At 38.6% G+C, this 21,759-nt stretch overlaps 1 protein-coding gene across 6 annotated transcripts in view; it reads right to left on the bottom strand.

Moving 5' to 3' along the window:
* The window catches only part of LOC127435762 (zinc finger C3H1 domain-containing protein), a 49,647-nt gene that overhangs the window by 20,594 nt on the left and 7,294 nt on the right, over positions 1-21,759 (bottom strand). For all 6 annotated transcript variants that reach the window (XM_051689433.1, XM_051689432.1, XM_051689435.1 and 3 more), the window contains exons 6-21: positions 18,361-18,481; positions 18,146-18,207; positions 17,866-18,063; positions 17,634-17,795; positions 17,413-17,550; positions 17,053-17,165; positions 15,034-15,141; positions 14,770-14,944; positions 12,578-12,709; positions 11,926-12,492; positions 9,028-9,137; positions 8,803-8,934; positions 8,604-8,725; positions 6,521-6,622; positions 6,315-6,437; positions 6,023-6,200 (exon numbers count right to left, since the gene is read on the bottom strand). In XM_051689433.1, coding sequence (XP_051545393.1) covers positions 6,023-6,200; positions 6,315-6,437; positions 6,521-6,622; positions 8,604-8,725; positions 8,803-8,934; positions 9,028-9,137; positions 11,926-12,492; positions 12,578-12,709; positions 14,770-14,944; positions 15,034-15,141; positions 17,053-17,165; positions 17,413-17,550; positions 17,634-17,795; positions 17,866-18,063; positions 18,146-18,207; positions 18,361-18,481 — 2,543 coding nt within the window. The remainder of the gene's footprint in view (positions 1-6,022; positions 6,201-6,314; positions 6,438-6,520; positions 6,623-8,603; positions 8,726-8,802; positions 8,935-9,027; positions 9,138-11,925; positions 12,493-12,577; positions 12,710-14,769; positions 14,945-15,033; positions 15,142-17,052; positions 17,166-17,412; positions 17,551-17,633; positions 17,796-17,865; positions 18,064-18,145; positions 18,208-18,360; positions 18,482-21,759) is intronic.

The following is a 21,759-nucleotide window of genomic DNA, read 5'->3' as shown; positions in this document are numbered from 1 at the left end:
AATGACTGGCGTCCTGTTGCTCTGACCCCCATCATCAGCAAATGCTTTGAGAGACAAATCGGAGATTACATCTGCTCTGTCTTGCCACTCAATCTTGACCCGCTGTAGTTTGCTTACCGCAACAACCACTCCACTGATGATGCCATTGCATCTACAATACACACTGCTCTCTCCCACCTGGAAAAAAAGAACACTTATGTGAGAATGATGTTTGTAGACTACAGCTCAGCATTCAACACCATAGTGCCCTCAAAGCTTGATGTGAAACTCCGGGCTCTGGGCTTAAACAGCTCGCTGTGCAGCTGGATCCTGGACTTCCTGTCAAGCAGACGCCAGGTGGTTAGAATGGGCAACAACATCTCATCACTGACCCTCAACACTGGAGCCCCGCAGGGCTGTGTTCTCAGCCCACTACTGTATTCCCTGTACACACATGACTGTGTGGCAACACATAACTCCAATGCCATCATTAAGTTTGCTGATGACACGACGGTGGTAGGTCTGATCACTGACAATGATGAAACAGCCTACAGAGAGGAGGTGCACACTCTGACACACTGGTGTCAGGAGCACAACCTCTCCCTCAACGTCAGTAAGACAAAGGAGCTTGTGGTGGACTTCAGAAGAAAAGACAGAGAACACAGTCCCATCACCATCAATGGAGCACCAGTGGAGAGAGTCAGCAGCTTCAAGTTCCTGGGTGTCCACATCACTGAGGAACTCACATGGTCCATCCACACTGAAGTCGTTGTGAAGAAGGCTCATCAGCGCCTCTTCTTCCTGAGACGGCTGAGGAAGTTTGGAATGCACCGCCACATCCTCACACGGTTCTACACCTGCACTGTGGAGAGCATCCTGACTGGCTGTATCTCCGCCTGGTACGGCAATAGCACGGCCCACAACCGCAAAGCACTGCAAAGGGTGGTGCGAACTGCCAAACACATCATCGGAGGTGAGCTTCCCTCCCTCCAGGAAATATATACAAGGCGGTGTGTGAAAAAAGCTCGGAGGATCATCAGAGACTCCAGCCACCCGAGCCATGGGCTGTTCTCACTGCTACCATCAGGTAGGCGGTATCGCAGCATCAGGACCCGCACCAGCCGACTCCATGACAGCTTCTTTCCCCAAGCAATCAGACTTCTGAACTCTTGATCTCCCACGATCAAAATACATCAGCCCTGCACTTTATTACTCTTTTATCTCACACCGGACTGTCATAAATTATATTACTGTTATTATATTATGTCTCTCTTAACAACTGACTATCAACCGACAGCCTGAATGTCAATACAGTACAATACTGTACATTCTATATATATATATATATATATATATATATATATATATTTTTTATATATATTTTAATTTTTAATTTTTATTGAATAATGTGTATCTATATAGTATCTATATAGTAAAAAACAAAAAAAACAAAAAACAAAAACAGCATATTGTATACTGTACAGTATGTTATTATTTGTATATTGTTGAGTGTAATTATGTGTATAACAGATGTTTAAATTGTGTTGTGTTAATTTGATGTTATTGTAAATTGGTATATGTCTCATCACTGTCACGACTGCTATGTTGATCGGAACTGCACCCAAGAATTTCACACACCATTGCACTTGTGTATATGGCTGTGAGACAATAAAGTGATTTGATTGATTTGATTCATGTCGGCACTAACGATGTCCGGCTTTGCCAGTCAGAGATCACTAAAGATAATGTTAAAGAGGTGTGTGAACTTGCAAAAACGACGTCAGACACTGTAATATGCTCTGGCCCCCTCCCTGCTCATCATGGTGACAAGGTTTATAGTAGATTAGTGCCACTGAACGGCTGGATGTCTGAGTGGTGTCCGGAGAATAGCATAGGATTTATAGACAACTGGAAGAGTTTTTGGGGTAGACCGGACCTGCTAAAATGAGATGGACTCCATCCCTCCAGGGAAGGTGCCGCTCTCCTCTCTAGTAATAGAGATAAAGCTCATAGTCTTAATAGTGATAGTATTTGTCTAACTGGGGCCCAGGTCAGGAAGCGGACAAACTGGCTAATCTGAACGTCAGCTAGCTGCCTTGAGACGTCACACAGGTCACATAAACTACAACACATAGAGACTGCATCACCTAGGTATCATATAGAGACTGTTTCTGTTCCCCGAACTACCATACACAAACCCTTCACTAAATTATTAAAAAACATTTTTGATAAGGTCAAACTTGGGAAAATTTGAAGATAAACATCATATAAAAGATAGGGCTACTAAACATTAGATCTCTTTCAACCAAAGCACTAATTGTAAATGAAATTATTACAGATCATAGCTTGGATGTGCTCTGTTTGTCTGAAACCTGGCTTAAACCGGATGAATATATACGTTTAAATGAATCTACTCCTCCAGGTTATTGTTATAAAAATGAGCCTCATCTGAAGGGTCGAGGAAGAGGTGTTGCTACAATTTACAGTGACGTTTTTGGCATTACTCAGAACAAGATATAAGTTTAAGTCTTTTGAACTAATAATGCTTAATGCAACACTGTCAGATATAAATAAAAAATCTCTGTCGTCTTTTGCCCTTGCTACAGTATATAGATCATCATTTCCTTGGTGAAACTGGTGAAAATCAGATCTAGTAGTTACTGTAGATAGAGCTTTAATTGTTGGTGACTTCAACATTCACATAGATAATGAAAATGACACACTAAGATTAGCATTTATCGATATTCTCAACTCACTTGGAGTCAGACAAAATGTGACAGGACCACCTCATCGCCATAATCATATGCTAGATTTAATTCTGTCATATGGAGTTGATGTTGATACTATAGAAATTCTACCACAGAGCAATGATATCTCAGATCATTACCTCGTCTCTTGTATGCTGTGATCTGCTAATGTCACTCAATCTATACCACGCTATCGTTCAGATAGAACTATTCTTTCGAACGCTAAAGATAGCTTCACTAATAATCTTCCACGCCTATCTCATACACTCAGTAAGCCCCAAAGACTAGAAGAACTTGATGAAATAACAGAAAATATAAATACAATCTTCTCTAGCACTCTTGATAGTGTCGCCCCCTTCAATTAAAGAAAATTAAAGAAAAAAAGCCCTGCACCATGGTACAAAGATCACACTCATGCTCTTAAGAGAGGGGAGTTAAGCGGTGTCTTCTCTGTAAGTTGCTAACTAGCTTGTGAAATACATACTGGAAAGTTAATAAACAATGACCCCGTCATTTTCCCTTTTCAATATAACTAATATAATGTTAACCATGTCCCTGACAACAATGTCACTCATGTTTATCACATCTGTTTGTTATGTTAGCCAGCTATAGTTTGTCAGTCCAGTAAGTAATTTAACAGATTGAAAGGTAAACAGAGCATCTTTTTGCAGCTCAGCAGACAACGGTGCAGTGGTGGATTGTGTCTGTTGAGTGTTGATTTCAAGCTACGTTGTTACCTAGTTGGTGAGACGCAATGCTGGGCCATATTTACTCTCCGTGACAACGAGCTCATAGCTAACTAGCTAACCACGTCGTTACTTTCATTGCTTGTCAGCTGAGTAGAAGCTAATGTGTAAACATGGATTCACCAAACTGTTTTGTTCAGGATTTGCAGTTTGGTATCCCCTTCAACTGAACAATTCCAGTCATTGCATTTATAAAATGTAATATTTAAAAGTCTGGTTTTCCACCGTTGAAATTTTCCCCTGAACTTGTATAGCAGAATACGGTGTAACACCGCTGCCACTGTTTATCTCTTGTCTCGGCAGGTGTAAATGCTTCTTGTTTTACAACCTGCCCCTAATTGACTGGTAGTATTAAAATAGTCATCATTTACTGATACTAAACATATAGTACTGATGTTTATTTAGCTATTTATTGTATTTGTACTTATTCTTTATTTTAATGGCCAGCAATTGACTTATACTAAACATACAGTACTGATGTTTATTTAGCTATTTATTTTGTTTGTATTTATTCTTTATTTTAATGGTCAGCATTTGACCGATACTAAACATACAGTATTGATGTTTATTTAGCTATTTATTTTATTTGTATTTATTCTTTATTTTAATGGTCAGCAATTGACTGATACTAAACAGTACTGATGTTTATTTAGCTATTTATTGTATTTTGATTTATTCTTTATTTAAATGGTCAGCATTTGACTGATACTAAACATACAGTACTGATGTTTATTTAGCTATTTATTTTATTTGAATTTATTTTTTAAATGGTCAGCAACTGACTGATACTGAACATACAGTACTGATGTTTAAGCTATTTATTGTATTTTTATTTATTCTTTATTTTCTCTGTGTTCATTTCTAGAATTTGTTGACAATGTATAATAATAATGTCAAATATTCTTTGATAAAAATATTTGTTTAAATCCGGCCGGATCCAGCTCCATTCCTGCTTAGTATCGGACTCCACTGCTATGTGTCTGAGTGATGACGACAAAACTCAGTGTCAGTCAGACATCACTTCAGTCTATTACGATGGACCTTAGAGGATGAACTGATGCCAACTCCAACCATAAGTCATGGGATACTTCAAATGCCACTGCCTGAACCTTGGACTTAGGATAGACCTCACCGAAATTACCAGCCGGTTGAACTGCGATGCACCTCACTGATCTCTGCCTGCATCACCTTTGTCTATTGATGGACTACACTCTTGAAATGGAATACACAGACTTTCAATGAATTGCCAACAAAAGCCTTCATCAGCCAATTTAACAAAGGACAATGCATCAATATGAACTTCTGCAGTTAATCCAGGATGGACTTCAAACACATTAGTTACTAATCTTACAGTTCATACAAAATCTTTGTTTAAACACTGGCCCTTAACACTTACTTAGTTTAATCATTTTAAACCATGACCTGCACTGCACATAAATAACTAATATTGGCATTATATTCATGCTGGTTAGCCAGAGGGGAACTGGCCCCCACAGTGAGCCTGGTTTCTCCCAAGGTTATTTTCTCCATTAATCAACATCTTATGGAGTTTTGTGTTCCTTGCCTCAGTTGCCTTCGGCTTGCTCAGTGGGTTTCTAAATACAATTATTATTTAATTATTTTTATACACACTTCACAATCGTATTTAATCAAACTACACAATGATGACTCTAAGACATTATAGATATTACAGTTTTCATTTTCTGTTAATGCATGATTTTCTGTAAAACTGCTTTGAAACGATGTGTTGTGAAAGGTGCTATACAAGTAAAAATGACTTGACCCTCCTTTTAAAAACAGTAAAAATCTGGGTTCCAGTGAGGCACTTACAAATTGAAGTAATTGGGCCAATTTACAGACGTTAAAATAGTCACTGACCCGTCAGCCCTAAAACGTTTCATTTTGTGGTTGGATCACAAAAAGTACATACGAATGTGGTCAAAAACGCATGTGACCACATCGCATTTGAGGTGTAACTCTAATCCATCCTGCCTGCGTCCCAGCAGCAGTGAAGCGCCGCCCCTTACCTTTAAAAAGCGAATACAAACACAATCATGAGAGCTTCATGGATCTTCTTCAGTATAAAGAAGATCCTTTTCTGTATTAATTTAAAGCCAGTTTTACAACTTCGTTGCCATGAAGATATAATGTCAACGAACCTTAAACGACTGCAAAAATTATGATTTAAACAACTTTACAGCTCAAATAACACGTGCGTTTTAACAGAAGAATTAATCATTTTTTAATAAAATTATAAGCTTCACATTTTTTTTTGTGGTAATCAACATTATGCCACAAATGCTGTCGATTGAGCTTAACTTGTATTGAACCCGGAATATTCCTTTAATCTTAATGAATGTCAATCAATTTTATTTTTGAAAATTTGCAACCCTATTTAACACATTATTATTCATGCCATTTTACCCTGTTCAATACTTGTTTATGAAGCCTTCATGGACATTTTTTTACATTTTATTTATGTTTTCAAGTTCAAATCATCAAACATGATTGTCAGAGAAAATGTGATAATGGTGAGAGCTCTAGACTCACATGTCCTTCTGGTTGAGGTATTTGAAGGCCAGTTTGATCCACAGCTGTACATCGTTCGGGCTCTCCAATACGCTGGTCTCCAGGTTACTGATGTCATCGGTCTCACTGTCAAAATATCTGTTATCATCCTGAGTGATGCAAATGTCAGCGGACAACCAGCGCTCCTGCACACCAGCATCTGACAGACAGACAGAGAGTATATTAATAATATACTAATATTAAAATCAAAATGCATTAACTGAATTGGTCTCATGATCCCTGTATAGTGAGAATGTGATGATGTGATTCTGACCGTGTCGTACAGGAACAGTGACATCTACAGTGGCCTGATCTTCATCTTCCTGATCATCTGTCTTCATTCTCTGAGCTTCAGGTCTCCATCTCCTCTGAGCTTTATATGTGGTGAAAGGAGGAACTGAAAGACAGAATGAACCATCAGCACCAGTCCAAACTGAACTCATACCAACTCAAAAACAACACTGCACAGCGAGAACTCACTGTGTCTTAAACTCTCATTGACTTTGCTCACGAGGAGAACGGCCTTCTGGTCTGTTCCCATACGATCCTTATTTGCCCCTAACAGTTTCTTCATATATTTCTCTGGAAACACAAGGGTCAGAATTCAATGTCAAATTCAATTAATTACAATCACATACTTCAATATTTGATGTGAAAATATATTATATTTCTGAGGCCTTTCTAAGGTAGTCTTAGGGGCTGTTTACATAGAACACGTTCTTGTATTCCATCTGCACTTATTTTTTGTTAGTCTGTGTACACATGCCCTAGACCAGGGTTTCTCAACCTTCTGCCCAATGCAACCCACTTTTATCGAATGCCCCACCAAGAGGGAAAATAAATTAATAGGGATTTAATTAGTCTATTTGCTTATAATATTGCCTAATATTTATAGCCCAAGTAATTTTATGAATAGACAAACCTTTTCAGTCATTAAGCACTCGTATTAATGTGTAATCCTGCTCTTTATGTTTGTTGCAGTCATCCTCAAAATGGTGTCTAATCAAATTAATATAAAACTTTAATCAAATGAAAATACAATTATTTTAATTAATAACATTTTTAAACATTGCATTATTTTTAAACATTGCATTATAAGTGCAGCACAACAGAACACAGATGTGAGATATTGCCTTAATACATTTTAATTATTATTATTTAATTACATTAAACAATCTTTTTTCCCCATTTCACGTGTCCATTTAAAACAAGCTTCTATTTTGGTGTTTCTGTGCGTTTTTGACGGTAGTTTTGCACCTCTGGATAAGCAGTTGGCTACATGACCAAGTGTGATTATTAAACCCCAAAAAGCTATGATTTCATTACAATAAGTACGTAGACTGTATGTGCTGCACGCTTCAGAGCACTCTGCTCACTGTCATTTGCTACACAAATACACACACCCAGAGCACATGTGACGCTCATGATGAGGTGTTTTCAGCGTACGAGCAGCTGCTTCACACATTCGTTTTGAAGCATGCAGCACATGCAGATTATATATTTATTTAAATTGCAGCCTTTTGTGGTTTAATAATCACACCTGGAGAAATCGAGATTAAACATTTTGTATTTAATTTAATCATGCATTAAAAAAAATTCACTTTTGTCCCAAATATGTCATATTCATTGACATTTCACATTTTATAGCTAATGCAACTTTTATGACTGAATTCAGCAATTCCATCCGTGTTTTCCACATTGCAGAAATCATAGGGCCCTATAAGTGACGGTGGTGTAAGCAGACTCTTAATCTACACACCGAGGTGTAAAGGCCGCATCATCACCACGCTGCTACCACCTCGGGTGTAAATTCTTTATCAAAAGAATTCAAATCTGCGTCTGACTGTCGTCGTTATCTAAAGTTTACAACTCAAATGTTTTTGTTGTTAACCCTACAGCAGTGTTGGAACGAAAACATTTTGCACTATATCAGTACTTGAAAATGTTACAAAAACCTTGTCAGCGACACAAACAGTTTTATTACACTAAAATATTTTCCAGGACAAACAATTATTTTCCAGGATAGGTATTTTTCAAATTTTCCATGACTGGAAAACTGCATTACAAAATTCCAGGTTTTCCAGGACGCGTGGGAACCCTGTCAGTAATATAACTTATAATGTGTTTTATTTTAATCTTGTAAATTACATGTTTCCACAATGTATTAAAACAGCATGTTTTGTATACTTTAAGAACTGAATAAATAATAATAATAATAATAATAATAAACAAAACAAAACAAAAACAGTGTGGCCCTCAAAGCTAAAGGGATCCTAATTTGCATACCCCAGGCCTTCCAAAGTTGAGTACCTCTGCAGTAGACAATGATGCCAGTGGTTGAGAACCTGCGTTAGACAGACATCTTTGACCACTGCATCACATCTAAATGCTTTTTTTTTTTTAGCTTCTTGTGCCATGAGTGCCTAGTTTTTAAGATGCTGTCTCAAGTTAAAAGAAGCGCACCATTTAAAAACACGTATTGAGACTAGTTAAAGTCTTGATACATGTTTACATAGTAAAATACATTGCTCTTACCCAAAGGCATTACATGATGTGACATTACCTGTGGCGCTGCTGATGTCACTGGTGCTGCTGGTCTCCAGGCAGCCAATCAGAGGCAGGCTGTAGGAAAGGATATCTTGAAAGAACTGACTCTCTGTCAGTGTGCAGTTCCTCATGTGCTGCCTGAAACACACATCACTTCAGTGACAAGAGTGAAAATACGGTAAACCTTCATACAGTGAGATGGTGTCCACACGTACCATGGGCAGTCGTCATCGTTACATGTGCCAGTTAGATCAAAGCGACAGAAACACTTCTTTGGCTCGATAACATTGCTGTAGGTCACAGAGCGCAGTGAAAGCTTCTCTTTAGTCCGGTAATATGGGCTGAACCTGAATGTTTAATAGTGCATGTGAATAAAACGAATGAACTGATTGATGAAAGTGAACATTGTTTATAAGGTCAGAGTGAATCAATCGTCAGACCTGTATGATTTAAAGACTAGTAAAGGACTGTGATATGGTCCAAGTGGTTCTGATTTTGGTTCCACTCGGTTCTGATGAGCTGACATTGGTTCAAAATCCACCTGCACGACCTGCATAAGAAACACAATTTAAGTAATTATAGTGATAACACATAAACATGATCATCTCTATACTTATGATTGAAAATGTTTTGGTGGAAACACAAAGATTTTCATACGGTGTGCAGCGCTTTATACCCGCTAAACTTGCTTCTCATCTAAAAAAACAAATATTGCGAGGCAACTGCAGCCTAGATTCACGTGAGTGTCGTTGGAGCCACTGCAGAACTACGCACACAAGTGATCCTCACTGCGCTATCCTGTCTCTGGAGGACGCAGATGCACGAGCGTCAACCGGTGTCCCCACAGGGTAGCTCAGTGCAGATCATTTGTGCGAGCCAACGCTTCCCTTGGTATCGCGGCGGAGACCACAAAACTGTAAGACCCATTTGAACAGAGAAGATTTTTTTTTTACCTTTAAAGCACTATGAAGTGACTAGACAACCATGACATAATAAACAGCACTGACGAGGTTGAGACAACACTGTGCCATGTATCAAAGTACAAATTAGGGCTGCACGATTTGAATTGCGATATGATAAACAAAAAACTTGTAAGTGATTCCTTTTGAACAAAATTTTGTTCTACTGCTCATTGGCTTTTCTGAGGGTTCACACTTCAGCCCTTCTAAAAATAACTAAACTTCTACCCTTTTCACTTCGACAAATAAAATAAAGAGGAAAAAAAAGACTTTTTCGTATTCACATACCTGTCCACTTTGAAATAGGGTCACGGCTCACTATTCAACATTATTTTTGGAACCCAGTGAACTTAAATATTATACTGTTTTAATATTAAAATTGTATATTGATTATTATTATACAAAAGTAATATCTTTCTGTAATAAAATCTTGCATGAGGCATTACTATGCGATTGCTATCGTCAAGCTTTTATTTTGGGAACATCTGCATGAAAAGTTAGTGTACACACGTCTGTTACTCGGAGCACGAGATCTGAACACACTGTAATAATGCACTAACACAATACAAACAGGACAGAGCAGAGCACATAAACTTTGAAGCAAGCGATGCGAGCAGACTTTTTATTTATTCAAATAGCAGCGCTTTGCGGTTTAATAATGGCAAAAGGTCATATCGCGATTTCGATTTTATTTCGATTAATTGTGCAGCTCTACTACAAATCATCACCCTTGCTAAAATTGATCATGGTAAACTAAAACAGAAATGTTATCGTTTCATATTAAATAATCTCTCAGAGAGAATCTATTGGACACCATTTTCCTTTTATTATAAAATATATAATTAATGATTTCATATTACTCATTACATGGTAAAGAGGCAGCATCCATTGTCTTACCTGTGGTTATGACATTTCAAATGCCACAATGGAGGAACATTTTCACTACAAGTCAGTAAAGAGCTTTACTCATAAGTACTCATTAAGGTAATTTAGTTTGATTTCCCATAGAACCTTAAAAAAAGTCAAATTCAAAATAAACCTTGCTTGTGTGAATGACCATATATACTGTATCAGCCACCACCTGGTTTTTGAACCAGGAAAAACCCTATGACAGAATTTTTATTTTTGGATAAACTACTCCTTTAAAAAGAAGTGGCTCATAACAGTCATTCATTGGTGAATCAGGCTACACTGGTAATGCTGTATAGGGCTGGGTGTTGATATAGATCTCCAGATTCCGATTCACAAGCTCTCGATTCAAGTCCGATTTTGTTGCGATTCACATTCATTTGGATATATTTCAGTTATTTCATTTATTTCTGTTATTTGCATTCTAGATCACTTCCATTATAATCAAAGAAACGGTATACATTTTCTAGATCGGTTTTCTAGATAGGTTTTCTAGATATAGGCCTACGCTAGAAGCAAGGGACACTTCACTAGAGGACAAAACTATATAGCTCCATTATAATGAACTAGCTGTCTACAGTGTAGTGACGTCAGAAAATTGCAGCAAAGATCAAGTTTTGTTGTGTCATGACAAATGTAGATTGGTGTCAGCAAAAATGCACACTAGTTGGCCACTTGTTCACTACTTATAGGGGACATATTATGCCCCTTTTTACACAATGTAATATAAGTCTCATATGTCCCCAGAATGTCTCTGTCAAGTTTCAGCTCAAAATACCTCACAGATCGTTTATTCTACCATGCCTTTATACTGCTGTTTTGTAGCCCTGTTCCAAACGGGCTGTTTTAGTGTCTGTAGCTTTAAACGCAAAGGAGCTGCTGCTCTCCACACCCCTTTCTGGAAGTGGGCTGTGCCTTTCCTGATGGTGCCATGAAAAACAGCTATAGTTGTCGCAAATACCACTATCGTTTCATAACCATTTTTGAAATAATGACCTGTTTTATTACACAGAAATTCTTCATTGCATGACCACTCATGCGGGACTGTGGAGGACATCATTCAGTCTATATCTTAACCGAAACAGAGCTACAGCTTCTTTGTTATGGAATTAGCACAAGCGGCTCTAGTGAGGAGATAAATATGACGGACTGTGCGCTGCTCGCTCAGGTTTTAATAAGGTCGGATCTAAGCTACTCGGGCGGATCTCTCTTTGCCAGCTGTGGGCTGTACCTTCCCCCTTTTGACGTCATACGGGGCTGCAAATGACTCGTTCGGAGACACTGTTTTTTATTGATGGGGAAAGGAAAGAAATGAGGAGATGGTCTTTTACCATATTTTGTGGTTGTCTAAACACACTGGGGACACATAATAAAAAAAAATTAAAAGTGGATTTAGCATAATATGTACCCTTTAATATCGCTACAATCAAAAGTCCAGCAACGTGAGCCTTCTAGGTTTTTTGACTTTACCTTCCCGAGATGCTTTCTGTCGTCCAGAACACTGCAGAGAGAGCTCATCTCCTCCTGCAGAAGCACTGAGAGTCCAGCACAGCGCTGGTACCTCTGCCGCAGGTCCTGCACGTTCAGTCCCAGCAGCAGTGTTGGCAGATCAGCCGTGCTGCATGAAGATAATTTAGTGTGTTTGACAGGCACGGGCAATGCAGCGGGCACGTCCAGATGACACAATTTGGGTTTGGTGAAGGAGCCAGATTCGTGGAACGATCGCCGGCGGTTCGAGGACGTCGCAGCAACGGGAACCTGCTGCTGTTGCTCATCGTCCTCGGCCTCCACGTCGTCGCTGGATAGGGTGAGTTTATCCTGCGTCAGATCATGCAGCGAGGGTTGCGGTAATGGGTACAGCGCGCTGGCTGTCTGTGGAGCAGTGGGTCGCGGCTCAGCCTGTCGTAACGCCTGAGCTTCTTTCAGTTTTTGAATCTTGAGGGCATATTCAGACTCCAACTGCTGCAAACGCTTCTTCTGTGCGATGAGCTCTGCATAATGTGTGTCTGAGTAATCCAAACGCCGAACCTTTACCGCCTGCAAAACAAGCAAACATTTTCAGTGACAGATTCAAATCGATTCATTCAATCTTTTCTGGTTTAGTGTTATCTGTAGCTCTCACCGAGTAGACTGCGGCAGATTTGCTGCGTTTTACTGCAGCAGGACCAGTGGCAGCCTTTTCTTGAGAAAGATCTTTCTCCAGCTTTTCAGACTGATGCTGCTTTACAGTCACACGGTGCTGAACTCGCTGAATCTGTTGATAACGCCTCACGTTAGACAGAGTTCACATATCACACATTTACAGAGTGCAAACACTCAAACACTCAGTTTTCAACTGCAACTGAACACCATGTTCCTAGAATGCTGCCAGGGCACTGCTATGCAAGTAGCTCAGGTGTTCTGAGTATTTTGTAGTGTGTAGCTTTGCCGTTGCTAGGATGTCTTGGGTTGTTGCTAGGTGGTTCCTGGGGAGCTCTGGGTGGTTGCCAGTAGGGGTTGACCGATTACCATAGGGATCTGATATTTTTTGTATTTTCTCCACTTTTCTCCCTAATTTAGAATGCCCAATATCCAATGCACTCCAAGTCCTCGTGGTGGCGTCGTGACTCGCCTCTATCTGGGTGGCGGAGGACGAATCTCAGTTGCCTCCACATCTGAGACCGTCAATTCGCGCATCTTATCACATGGTTTGTTGAGCGTGTTACTGTGGAGACATAGCGCATGTGGAGTCTTCACGCTATTCTCCGCGGCATCCATGCACAATTCACCACGTGCCCCACCAAGAGCGAGAACCACATTATCGCGACCACGAGGAGGTTACCCCATGTGAGTCTACCCTCCCTAGCAACCGGGCCAATTTGGTTGCTTAGGAGACCTGGCTGGAATCAGTAGGGATCCAATATTAATTTTTCAAATTATTGAAATCGTTATTTTGTCTGATCTGATAGTCGATACATTTTTAAATGCGCTCCGTTGGCTCTGATGCCACCGCATCTCTCTGAAATGTTACTGCTTGTAGTCTGGCTCAGTGTCCCGCCCACAGTATTATCGGACTGGTTATATGTCATGAGTAAATGGCCAATCAACACTGTACTCCGTATTCATGGGAGAGAGGTTGGAAAGAGGTAAGCAGTGGGAGAAACATGCATCAAAGAGAGGACAAGCTGTTTTCAAAGGTAAGAATTTAGATACTGAAGTTGCAATAAACATCACAATACTCTAAGCTGCCAGCAGTCACCAATTAGCGGATTTGTTCCATTATGACAACTGTTGCCCCATCTCACTGTTTCTACACTTTAGGTTAGCAGCGCGACAAAACAATGGAGCTGTGTACATCGCAAGCGCTCCAGGCGTAGATAGCATTAATCTTTCAGCACTATATCCTTGAATATTTTTCTCTAGCACCGAACACGCTTCATTAATGCCCTTTCGCACTCTGCATACATTGCCTCTCTCCATCAGCCCGCAACATGAGGCGCCGCATAGTAGAGCTGTGGACGCTGTTATTTTAACGACAGTAGACCGTAGCGGAGAAATACAGTCAGCAGCAATCTAGATGAATACCGTCATCTTTCGCTAAAATACACTGCAGAAAACGAAAATGAAGCAGAAACAATCTTCACGTGTCTGATATGACTACGACGGTTCATCCGAGCAAGGTTTGTGACAGCACAATTTGACACAAATTTATCGTGGTTCAAGAGTAACTTCAGGCTAGAAATGATTTTTTTTCTGTCTAAAATTTGCTTTATTAATCAACATGTTTTGGGTCTATTGATAATAAACAGATTTTTGTTGAAATTTTGTGAAAATTATTCAGAGATAACAATCTCTGGCATGGATGGCAAGAAAGACAACCAAAACTTTTAAATTTCAATTTCTCTGCTTATTTGTGTGATGCTCCGACACCAATTTTTCTCTTCCAATCCGATTCTGATATTTGAAATCTCAGTACTGGCCAATATCGATCCAAGTGTTGTTGTTTTTTTGCATAATTAGTTTAGAATATAATTACCTCATTGTGTGGAAAGAATTGGGGGTACTGAAAAAAAACATATCGGTCAACCCCTAGTTGCCAGGGCATTGCTTTTTAGAACACTGCTTTGCAGTTGCTAGGGTGTTCTGGGTGATTGTCCAAAGAGCCTACTATCAAGTCCTTCCATTGTAAGTCTATTTATTTTTCTTTGCCCATTGTATTGTACACCAGGTGAAAATTATATGTTCATTACTTAGAAAACTAATTGCACACCTCTCCTGAACAAGCAGCATGATTGAACTTAATGCAACTGACAGACATCTAATACCCACACACACCTGTTCCTGTAGTTTCTTGAGCAGGACTCTATTGGCACTCACAATCTTCTCAGATGCCAGCAGCTGCTCTTTGAGTCGAATCACTTTTGCCTCTGCTGCTTTCAGAGACTCTTTCTTCTTCATTTCCTGCTGCAGGAGCTGCTTCAACAGAGACTCATCTTGACTCAGCTGAGCTCTGCATACAAAACACAGGAAATGTTCACAGACATACATTCATCAGTATGAGTGCATGTGTCTTTACCTGCAAAACCGAGATGGACTCACTTGTGTTGACTTAACTTCTCCTGCAGGTCTGCTGCTCTTCCTCTGATGTCCAGCTCTGAGTCGGAGCCCACAGGAGACGAGGCCACTATCAATCTCTGCTTCTCCCCACTTCAGAAAATCACATCAATGTTTAACAGAACTTCATAACCTCTCATCCATGATGCCCTTTATGCATTGAATCTTCCGTTACAGTCCAAAATAATTAAATGATGTCTTTAACTGTAGCGCTGGGGTTTTTTTTTTTCAGCGTTTCATGCAGGGGCAATACATTTTTAGACATTCTGTCAATTTAAATGGACACTGAGCCTTTCAAACATGTCTTGAGACAGTTTTATTCATTGCCCTGCATCTGTTTTAGCCCAAGAATGCAATCGGCCTGAATGGCGTAAGTCATTGTCAGTGCTTGGCACAGATCCAAAATTCAAATGCTCATTTTAGCATTCAGATGTGCATTTTTATTCTTAATTCCCTGAATATTCACATTTTAGAAGGAAGTGATTATTTCTATTTAATCATGCATTAATTATTGCTTCTTAATAAATTAACACATTTAAACTGCTCAAGTTGATTTAGCATTTTTTTGTGGCCATGGTAAGTACGAAGTGTAACCATGAAGGATACAGTGTGTATTCAAGGACGAAATTTGGAAGAAGTAACAAAGAAGGAATGAGGGAGTAAAGAGCTGTTTAACGTGCGTGTGTGTGTCAAGGTTACCGGAAATGTATGAAGTAGGGATGCACCATTACCACATTTTCCCTTCTGATCCGATTCCAATATATCGGAAATCTCAGTATTGGCCGATACCAATCCCAAGCCGATACCAGTGTTGTTGTTTTTTTGCATAATCAGTTTAGAATATCTTTACATTATTGTGTGGAACTAATTGGGAGTACTCTTTAATATGTAAAGAAACACAAACCTCTAACTACACATTATTTCAATATAAATATATAGCTTATTAAGAAACACTTTATTATTAACTAGTATACTGGTTAATGTAGCAGCAAAATTAACAGAAATTCCAATCTTCAAGTCTTCAGTAGAAAAGAAACCAGTGTTTTATTTTTGCCTTTTATTTCCCCCAAAAATGTTTCAACGTGCATCTGGACTTCAGATCTCTTTTTTGTTCAGTTTAGTTGTAAGGCATCAGTCCACTTTTCATTCACAGTTATTTTTTTGGAACCCATTCAACTTAAATATTGTTATAAATTGTAAACAAATACTAATGATGACAATAATAATAATAATAATAAATTGTTTTTAATATTATTATTGACTTTTAATTGTAATTTTAAATACAACAGTAATATATTTAAATCGTGCACTTTTTAAACTCTCATGCTTTTATTTTGACATTCTAAACTCTCCAGGAAGTCCTTTATGTGTCTGTAGGCAAGTTCACAGTAGTTTAATTCGCTTCTTATTCAAATTCTGGTAAAATGCACCTCTAGTGCTGTTCTAAATGCATATTATAAGTGAACTGAACTATTGAGCATCTACATCTGAGATGCTGTTCTTGAGTAGCGCTCAAATATTGCGCACCCCGGTGAAGGCTAAAAATAGCCACGAGTGCATCACCAGTGTGTGCGTGAGTTTGTGTCAGAGCAGCAGCATTCGCTAACGCACTGGTGCTGCGCATACTATATATTTACTTATTAAACACAGCCTTTTGTGATTCACAGAGCTATTGCACGTCTTCAAGTGGCTTTGAATAAAATGCACAAGTCATATGAACTCCTTTAATGGTGTTTTTATGATTCTTTTATGTCATTTTTGGAGCTTGACAGTAACGAACATGACTAATACACAGTATCGGATTTGGACCAATACCCGATCCATCTAAAAGCTTCAGTATCAGAGCTGATATCGATCCAGGTATTAAGTGAGTGTGTGTAAACTTTGTTTGGAGAGACTGATAAGAACTCTACCAGCAGTTTGATTTCGAATAAACTATGTGAGAGAGAAAACCGGACTTCTGTTTTTTCCCTAATTAAATTTCACCACAACGGTCTGCTTTACCTGCCCATGTCCTCCCTTAGCCAGCGATACTCCATTTTCTTAACATCAGGCAGTGCTTCTGCACTCTTCACTGGGTTGTTCTTCTCTGACACTGAATGATTAGGTTTGGCTGCCTGAAAACAAAATATCATCAAAATGATCAAATGTTATGCTGACTAAAGTTGATCAAACATACAGTCTAAATGATTTGCTTTATTATATTTGCATAACATTCATTCTCAACTCATACACTCATATGAGACATTTTTTATGCACTCTTTGTATAGTGTTCCACATTTTCTTTTTTTGTGCACTTTGTTTTTCGATTTTACAACTAAATCTGTCTTAGTGCTCAAGTGTCCCAAGTGCTACTTTACACACCTCTACAGTTCGGCGCGCTTCTTTAATCATGGACTCCAGCCCTCCAAACACACTCTGAGCAGGGTTGCAGCTCTCGCCGTCAGAGTCGCTGTCGTCAGACGCGTTCAGACACACCACCACAGTCTTGTGCCGGGGCAACTTTACAAAAGAAAAGAGAATTTACAGTTTGAACGTGCACCTGCCTGATGTTATATCTCTGGGTATTTCACAGTGACACTCACCACAAACGGAGCTTTAGGAGCAGGATGACCCCGCACAAACTTGAGCGCTCGTGCGTGCGAGATGACGGTGTTGAGGCTAACTGCAGTGAGGTTGTTCCGGGTGTTGGGCTGAACCGCTGGTCTCAGGGCTGGAGAGGGCGGACCGCTGCTACTGGACGCGTCCTACAGAGAGAACAGCAGTGTTATATATGTTACATTACACAGGAACCCATGTCCTGTGACACTCTGTTACCTCTGCTTTAACAACGCGCTTGTTGGCCAGGGATTTGAGCAGTTCCTCTCTCAGCAGCATCTCCTCTTCCTCCTCCTCATCAGCAAACGGAGGCTTCGGCGGTGGCTCTGCTTCATCTGGGGGCGGCAGCGGGGGCAAAGGAGGACAAGGAGCTGAACGAACAAACTCCATCTGCTGCAGATAGTGCTGCTCCAAACCCTGACACACAACAACAGAAAATTACCATCAGACAAATGAGAATGTGGAGTTGAGATGAGATGAGACGAAAGGGTTAATGTACCTGTCTGAGAGGTGTGGACTCCAGAGGAAACACAGGTATTACATCATGTGTTGGTGACGTGGCTACAATCAAAACAATTAAATTCAGATTCATGTTTGAAAGATGTTTTCTAGCTAAATTCTGCATGAAAACAGTTTAGATAAGAACTATATTTTTCTGATTGTGATTGTGTTTCTCATGAGACTGATAACTAGTACATTACTAGTCTTCAGTACCTGGTGAGTTTGTTTCACTGTCAGTATCCATAGCGACCTCATCATAGTTATCATACTGGTAGAGGTTTCCTGATGTGTCCAGACTCTGTTTAAGCAGTTTCCTCTGATCAGCATCTGAAGACTGGAAGATATGTCACATAAAAACATCACATTCTTTTCATCTCTATTCAATTTGATAAAAAAAAAATAAAAAATAAAATAAGAATATACATATATAATAATTCTAAGACATTACATAATTGTGGCAGACAAATTATGTAGCAGGACGCATTCTTGCATCTGTCTGCTGAATTTTTTTGTCCGTGTACTAGGGTTGGGCGAAACGGCAACAAAAAATATATCTAGATATTTTTCAGCCTATTGATATTATTCAATATATATGTCTATTAATGTTTTTGCTCAGAAATGGCTTCAAAATGTTTAATGCAAGAAATAAAGATCAAGTCTTTCACCAAATATACCCAAGGAAGAATACAATTTTCATTTATATGCACCAATACAACAAAACATAGTAATAAAAATCTATATTTACAAACATATTTTACTACAAACTACAGCTGTCAGAATTAATATGTTAACGCATGCGTTTGATTAAAAAAAGTTTAATATGATGATGGAGGAAGGACCTTTTAATGCTGTTTGATGTACAAAATAAGCACAGATGGGACTTGGGCTGAAAAATACTTTATTTCTATCACATGTAAGGCACATTTTAATTACCACAGAAGCACGTGAAGCTAGTCTTAACTATCACAAAAACACATTAGACGTTTCGTCTGCAAGCATTTTCATGTAGAGTTAAAAGTGACACTGGCATTGATGCTCTGATAGGAATCATGAATGCAGCTTCACGATTGCTGTAACAAAGCGGATGGCCACAGTCTACAGGCAGATTTATATTGTGGAGGATAAGAGTTTGAGATTTAATGCCCATTGCAATGAATATGCAACCTATGTGGAGACTAGTTCTTTCAATTAGTCAAACTCCCACTTAGACTTTGGGAAACATTTAATGTTACTTGAATTTGTGATTTTAGTGCATTTTTATCTTTATATTGTGGACGGTTTTGTTTGGAAAATGGTAATTAAGAATTATATTGTTATATATTGTTTTGTTTTCTTTCCTAAGATGGAAAAAAAACATAAGAAAAGTATAGAGTCAAATTACAGCATTTTCAAAATCAGTAATTAATCGCGATTAACTAAAAATTATGCAATTAATCACAATTAAACATTTTAATCGACTGACAGCACTACTAAAAAAATTATTATTATTATTTTTGTTTTTTACGGGGTGTGAAAAAACTAACAACTCGATCAAGTTAAATATTATTACAATACTGAATTATTACCTTTATTTTGAGGATTACACTTGTTTCATACAAATCTAGTAATATATTTCTGACATATTTACTGCACTTTCACCTAGAGCCTTGGAAAACCACAGTTGCACTGTGTATTTTAACATTTTTACCTCATTACAAATCTGGAGAGATGCTGTCATCAACTTTCCTGTGAAAGTAGGACTGTATCTACTGTGTTGCATCTTTAGACTTGTATAATAACTTGTAGCAGTTACAAATAATTGAAATTGTGCAAATGCATGATCCTGCAACTCATTGCTTTCATAATGCACACTAACCGCTCCGAGAGCACTGAAAACATCACGAGCGCTGCACATGTACATAGAATAGTGCGTCACATGTTCACTCTGAAGTAGGGATGCACAGAAATTTTTTCAGATATGAAAACGTTTTTTAGAACATATAATGCAGAAAACAATGCTTTAGAATTGGTGTCATTACGTAGTTTGTCCAGCAGAGCGCGCTCCGACTCCACTGTTTACAGAGCGGACTCTGAACTGACGGTGGTTCTGCAGACAGGGCAGAGTTAGGTGGTGCGGAGTTGAGCGGTCTCTTCTTGGTAAACTGCTAACTAGTTTGTGAAATACATACTGAAAAGTTATTAAACAATGACCCCATCATTTTCCCTTTTCAACATAACTAATATAACGTTAACCCTGTCCCTGACAACCATGTCACTCATGTTTATCACATCTGTTTGTTTTGTTAGCCAGCTATAGTTTGTCAGTGCAATCAGTAATGTAGCAGATTGAAAGGTAAACACCAGAGCATCTTTTTGCTGCTCAGCAGACAATGGTGCGGTGGTGGATTGTGTCTGTTGAGTGCTGATTTCACGCTATGTTGTTACCTAGTTGGTGAAACGCAATGCTGGTCCATCTTTTACTCTCCGTGACAATGAGCTTATAGCTAACTAGCTAACCACGTAGCTACTTTCATTGCTTGTCAGCTGAGTGGAAGCTAATGTGTAAACATGTATTCACCAAACTGGTTCAGGATTTGCAATTTGGTACCCCCTTCAACCGAACAATTCCAGTCATTGCATTTATAAAATGTAATATTTAAAAGTCTGGTTTTCCACAGTTGAAATTTTCCCCTGAACTTGTATTGCAGAATGGTGTAACACTGCTGCCGCTGTTTATCTCTTGTCTCGGCAGGTGTAAATGCTTATGTTTTACAACCTGCCCCTAATTGACTGGCAGTATTACATTTGTCAGCATTTGACTGATACAAAACAGTACTACTGATGTTTATTTAGCTATTTATTTTATTTTTATTTAGTCTTTATTTTAATGGTCAGCAACTGACTGATACTAAACAGTACTGATATTTATTTAGCTATTTATTTTATTTGAATTTATTCTTTATTTTAATGGTCAGCATTTGACTGATACTAAACATACAGTACCACCATTGTGTCCTTGAGCAAGGCACTTAACTCCAGGTTGCTCCGGGGGGATTGTCCCTGTAATAAGTGCACTGTAAGTCGCTTTGGATAAAAGCATCTGCCAAATGCATAAATGTAAATGTAAATACAGTACTGATGTTTATTTAGCTATTTATTTTATTTGAATTTATTTTTTAAATGGTCAGCAACTGACCGATACCAAACATACAGTACTGATGTTTAAGCTATTTATTGTATTTTTATTTATTCTTTATTTTCTCAGTGTTCATTTCTAGAATTTGTTGACAATGTATATTAATAATGTCAAATATTCTTTGATAAAAATATTTAAGAAAGCAGCCTTCTGAGTACCTTTGCATATTCATATTGATCAATATCAAATTGGTGAACAATCCACATAGAAAAAGGTCTGTTTTTATTCCAGCTCAAAAATTAACTATATCGGCCACCATATTGGTAATCAGTGAATTTTTTCTTCTGACTTCAACTGATATATATATATGAGGTGTAACAGTTCAAAATTCCTCATGGTTCAGTTTGTATCACGGTTTTAGGGTCAAGGTTTCGGTACGGTTCTGTATTTGCAATGTGCAGAAAAAAAAACATATTTCTGCCAAATCCAAAGTAAAG

Source organism: Myxocyprinus asiaticus, chromosome 46, assembly GCF_019703515.2.
Source record: "Myxocyprinus asiaticus isolate MX2 ecotype Aquarium Trade chromosome 46, UBuf_Myxa_2, whole genome shotgun sequence".
Lineage (NCBI taxonomy): Eukaryota > Metazoa > Chordata > Actinopteri > Cypriniformes > Catostomidae > Myxocyprinus > Myxocyprinus asiaticus.
Note: the sequence above shows the minus strand (reverse complement) of the source record. Positions and strands in the feature narration are given on the sequence as shown.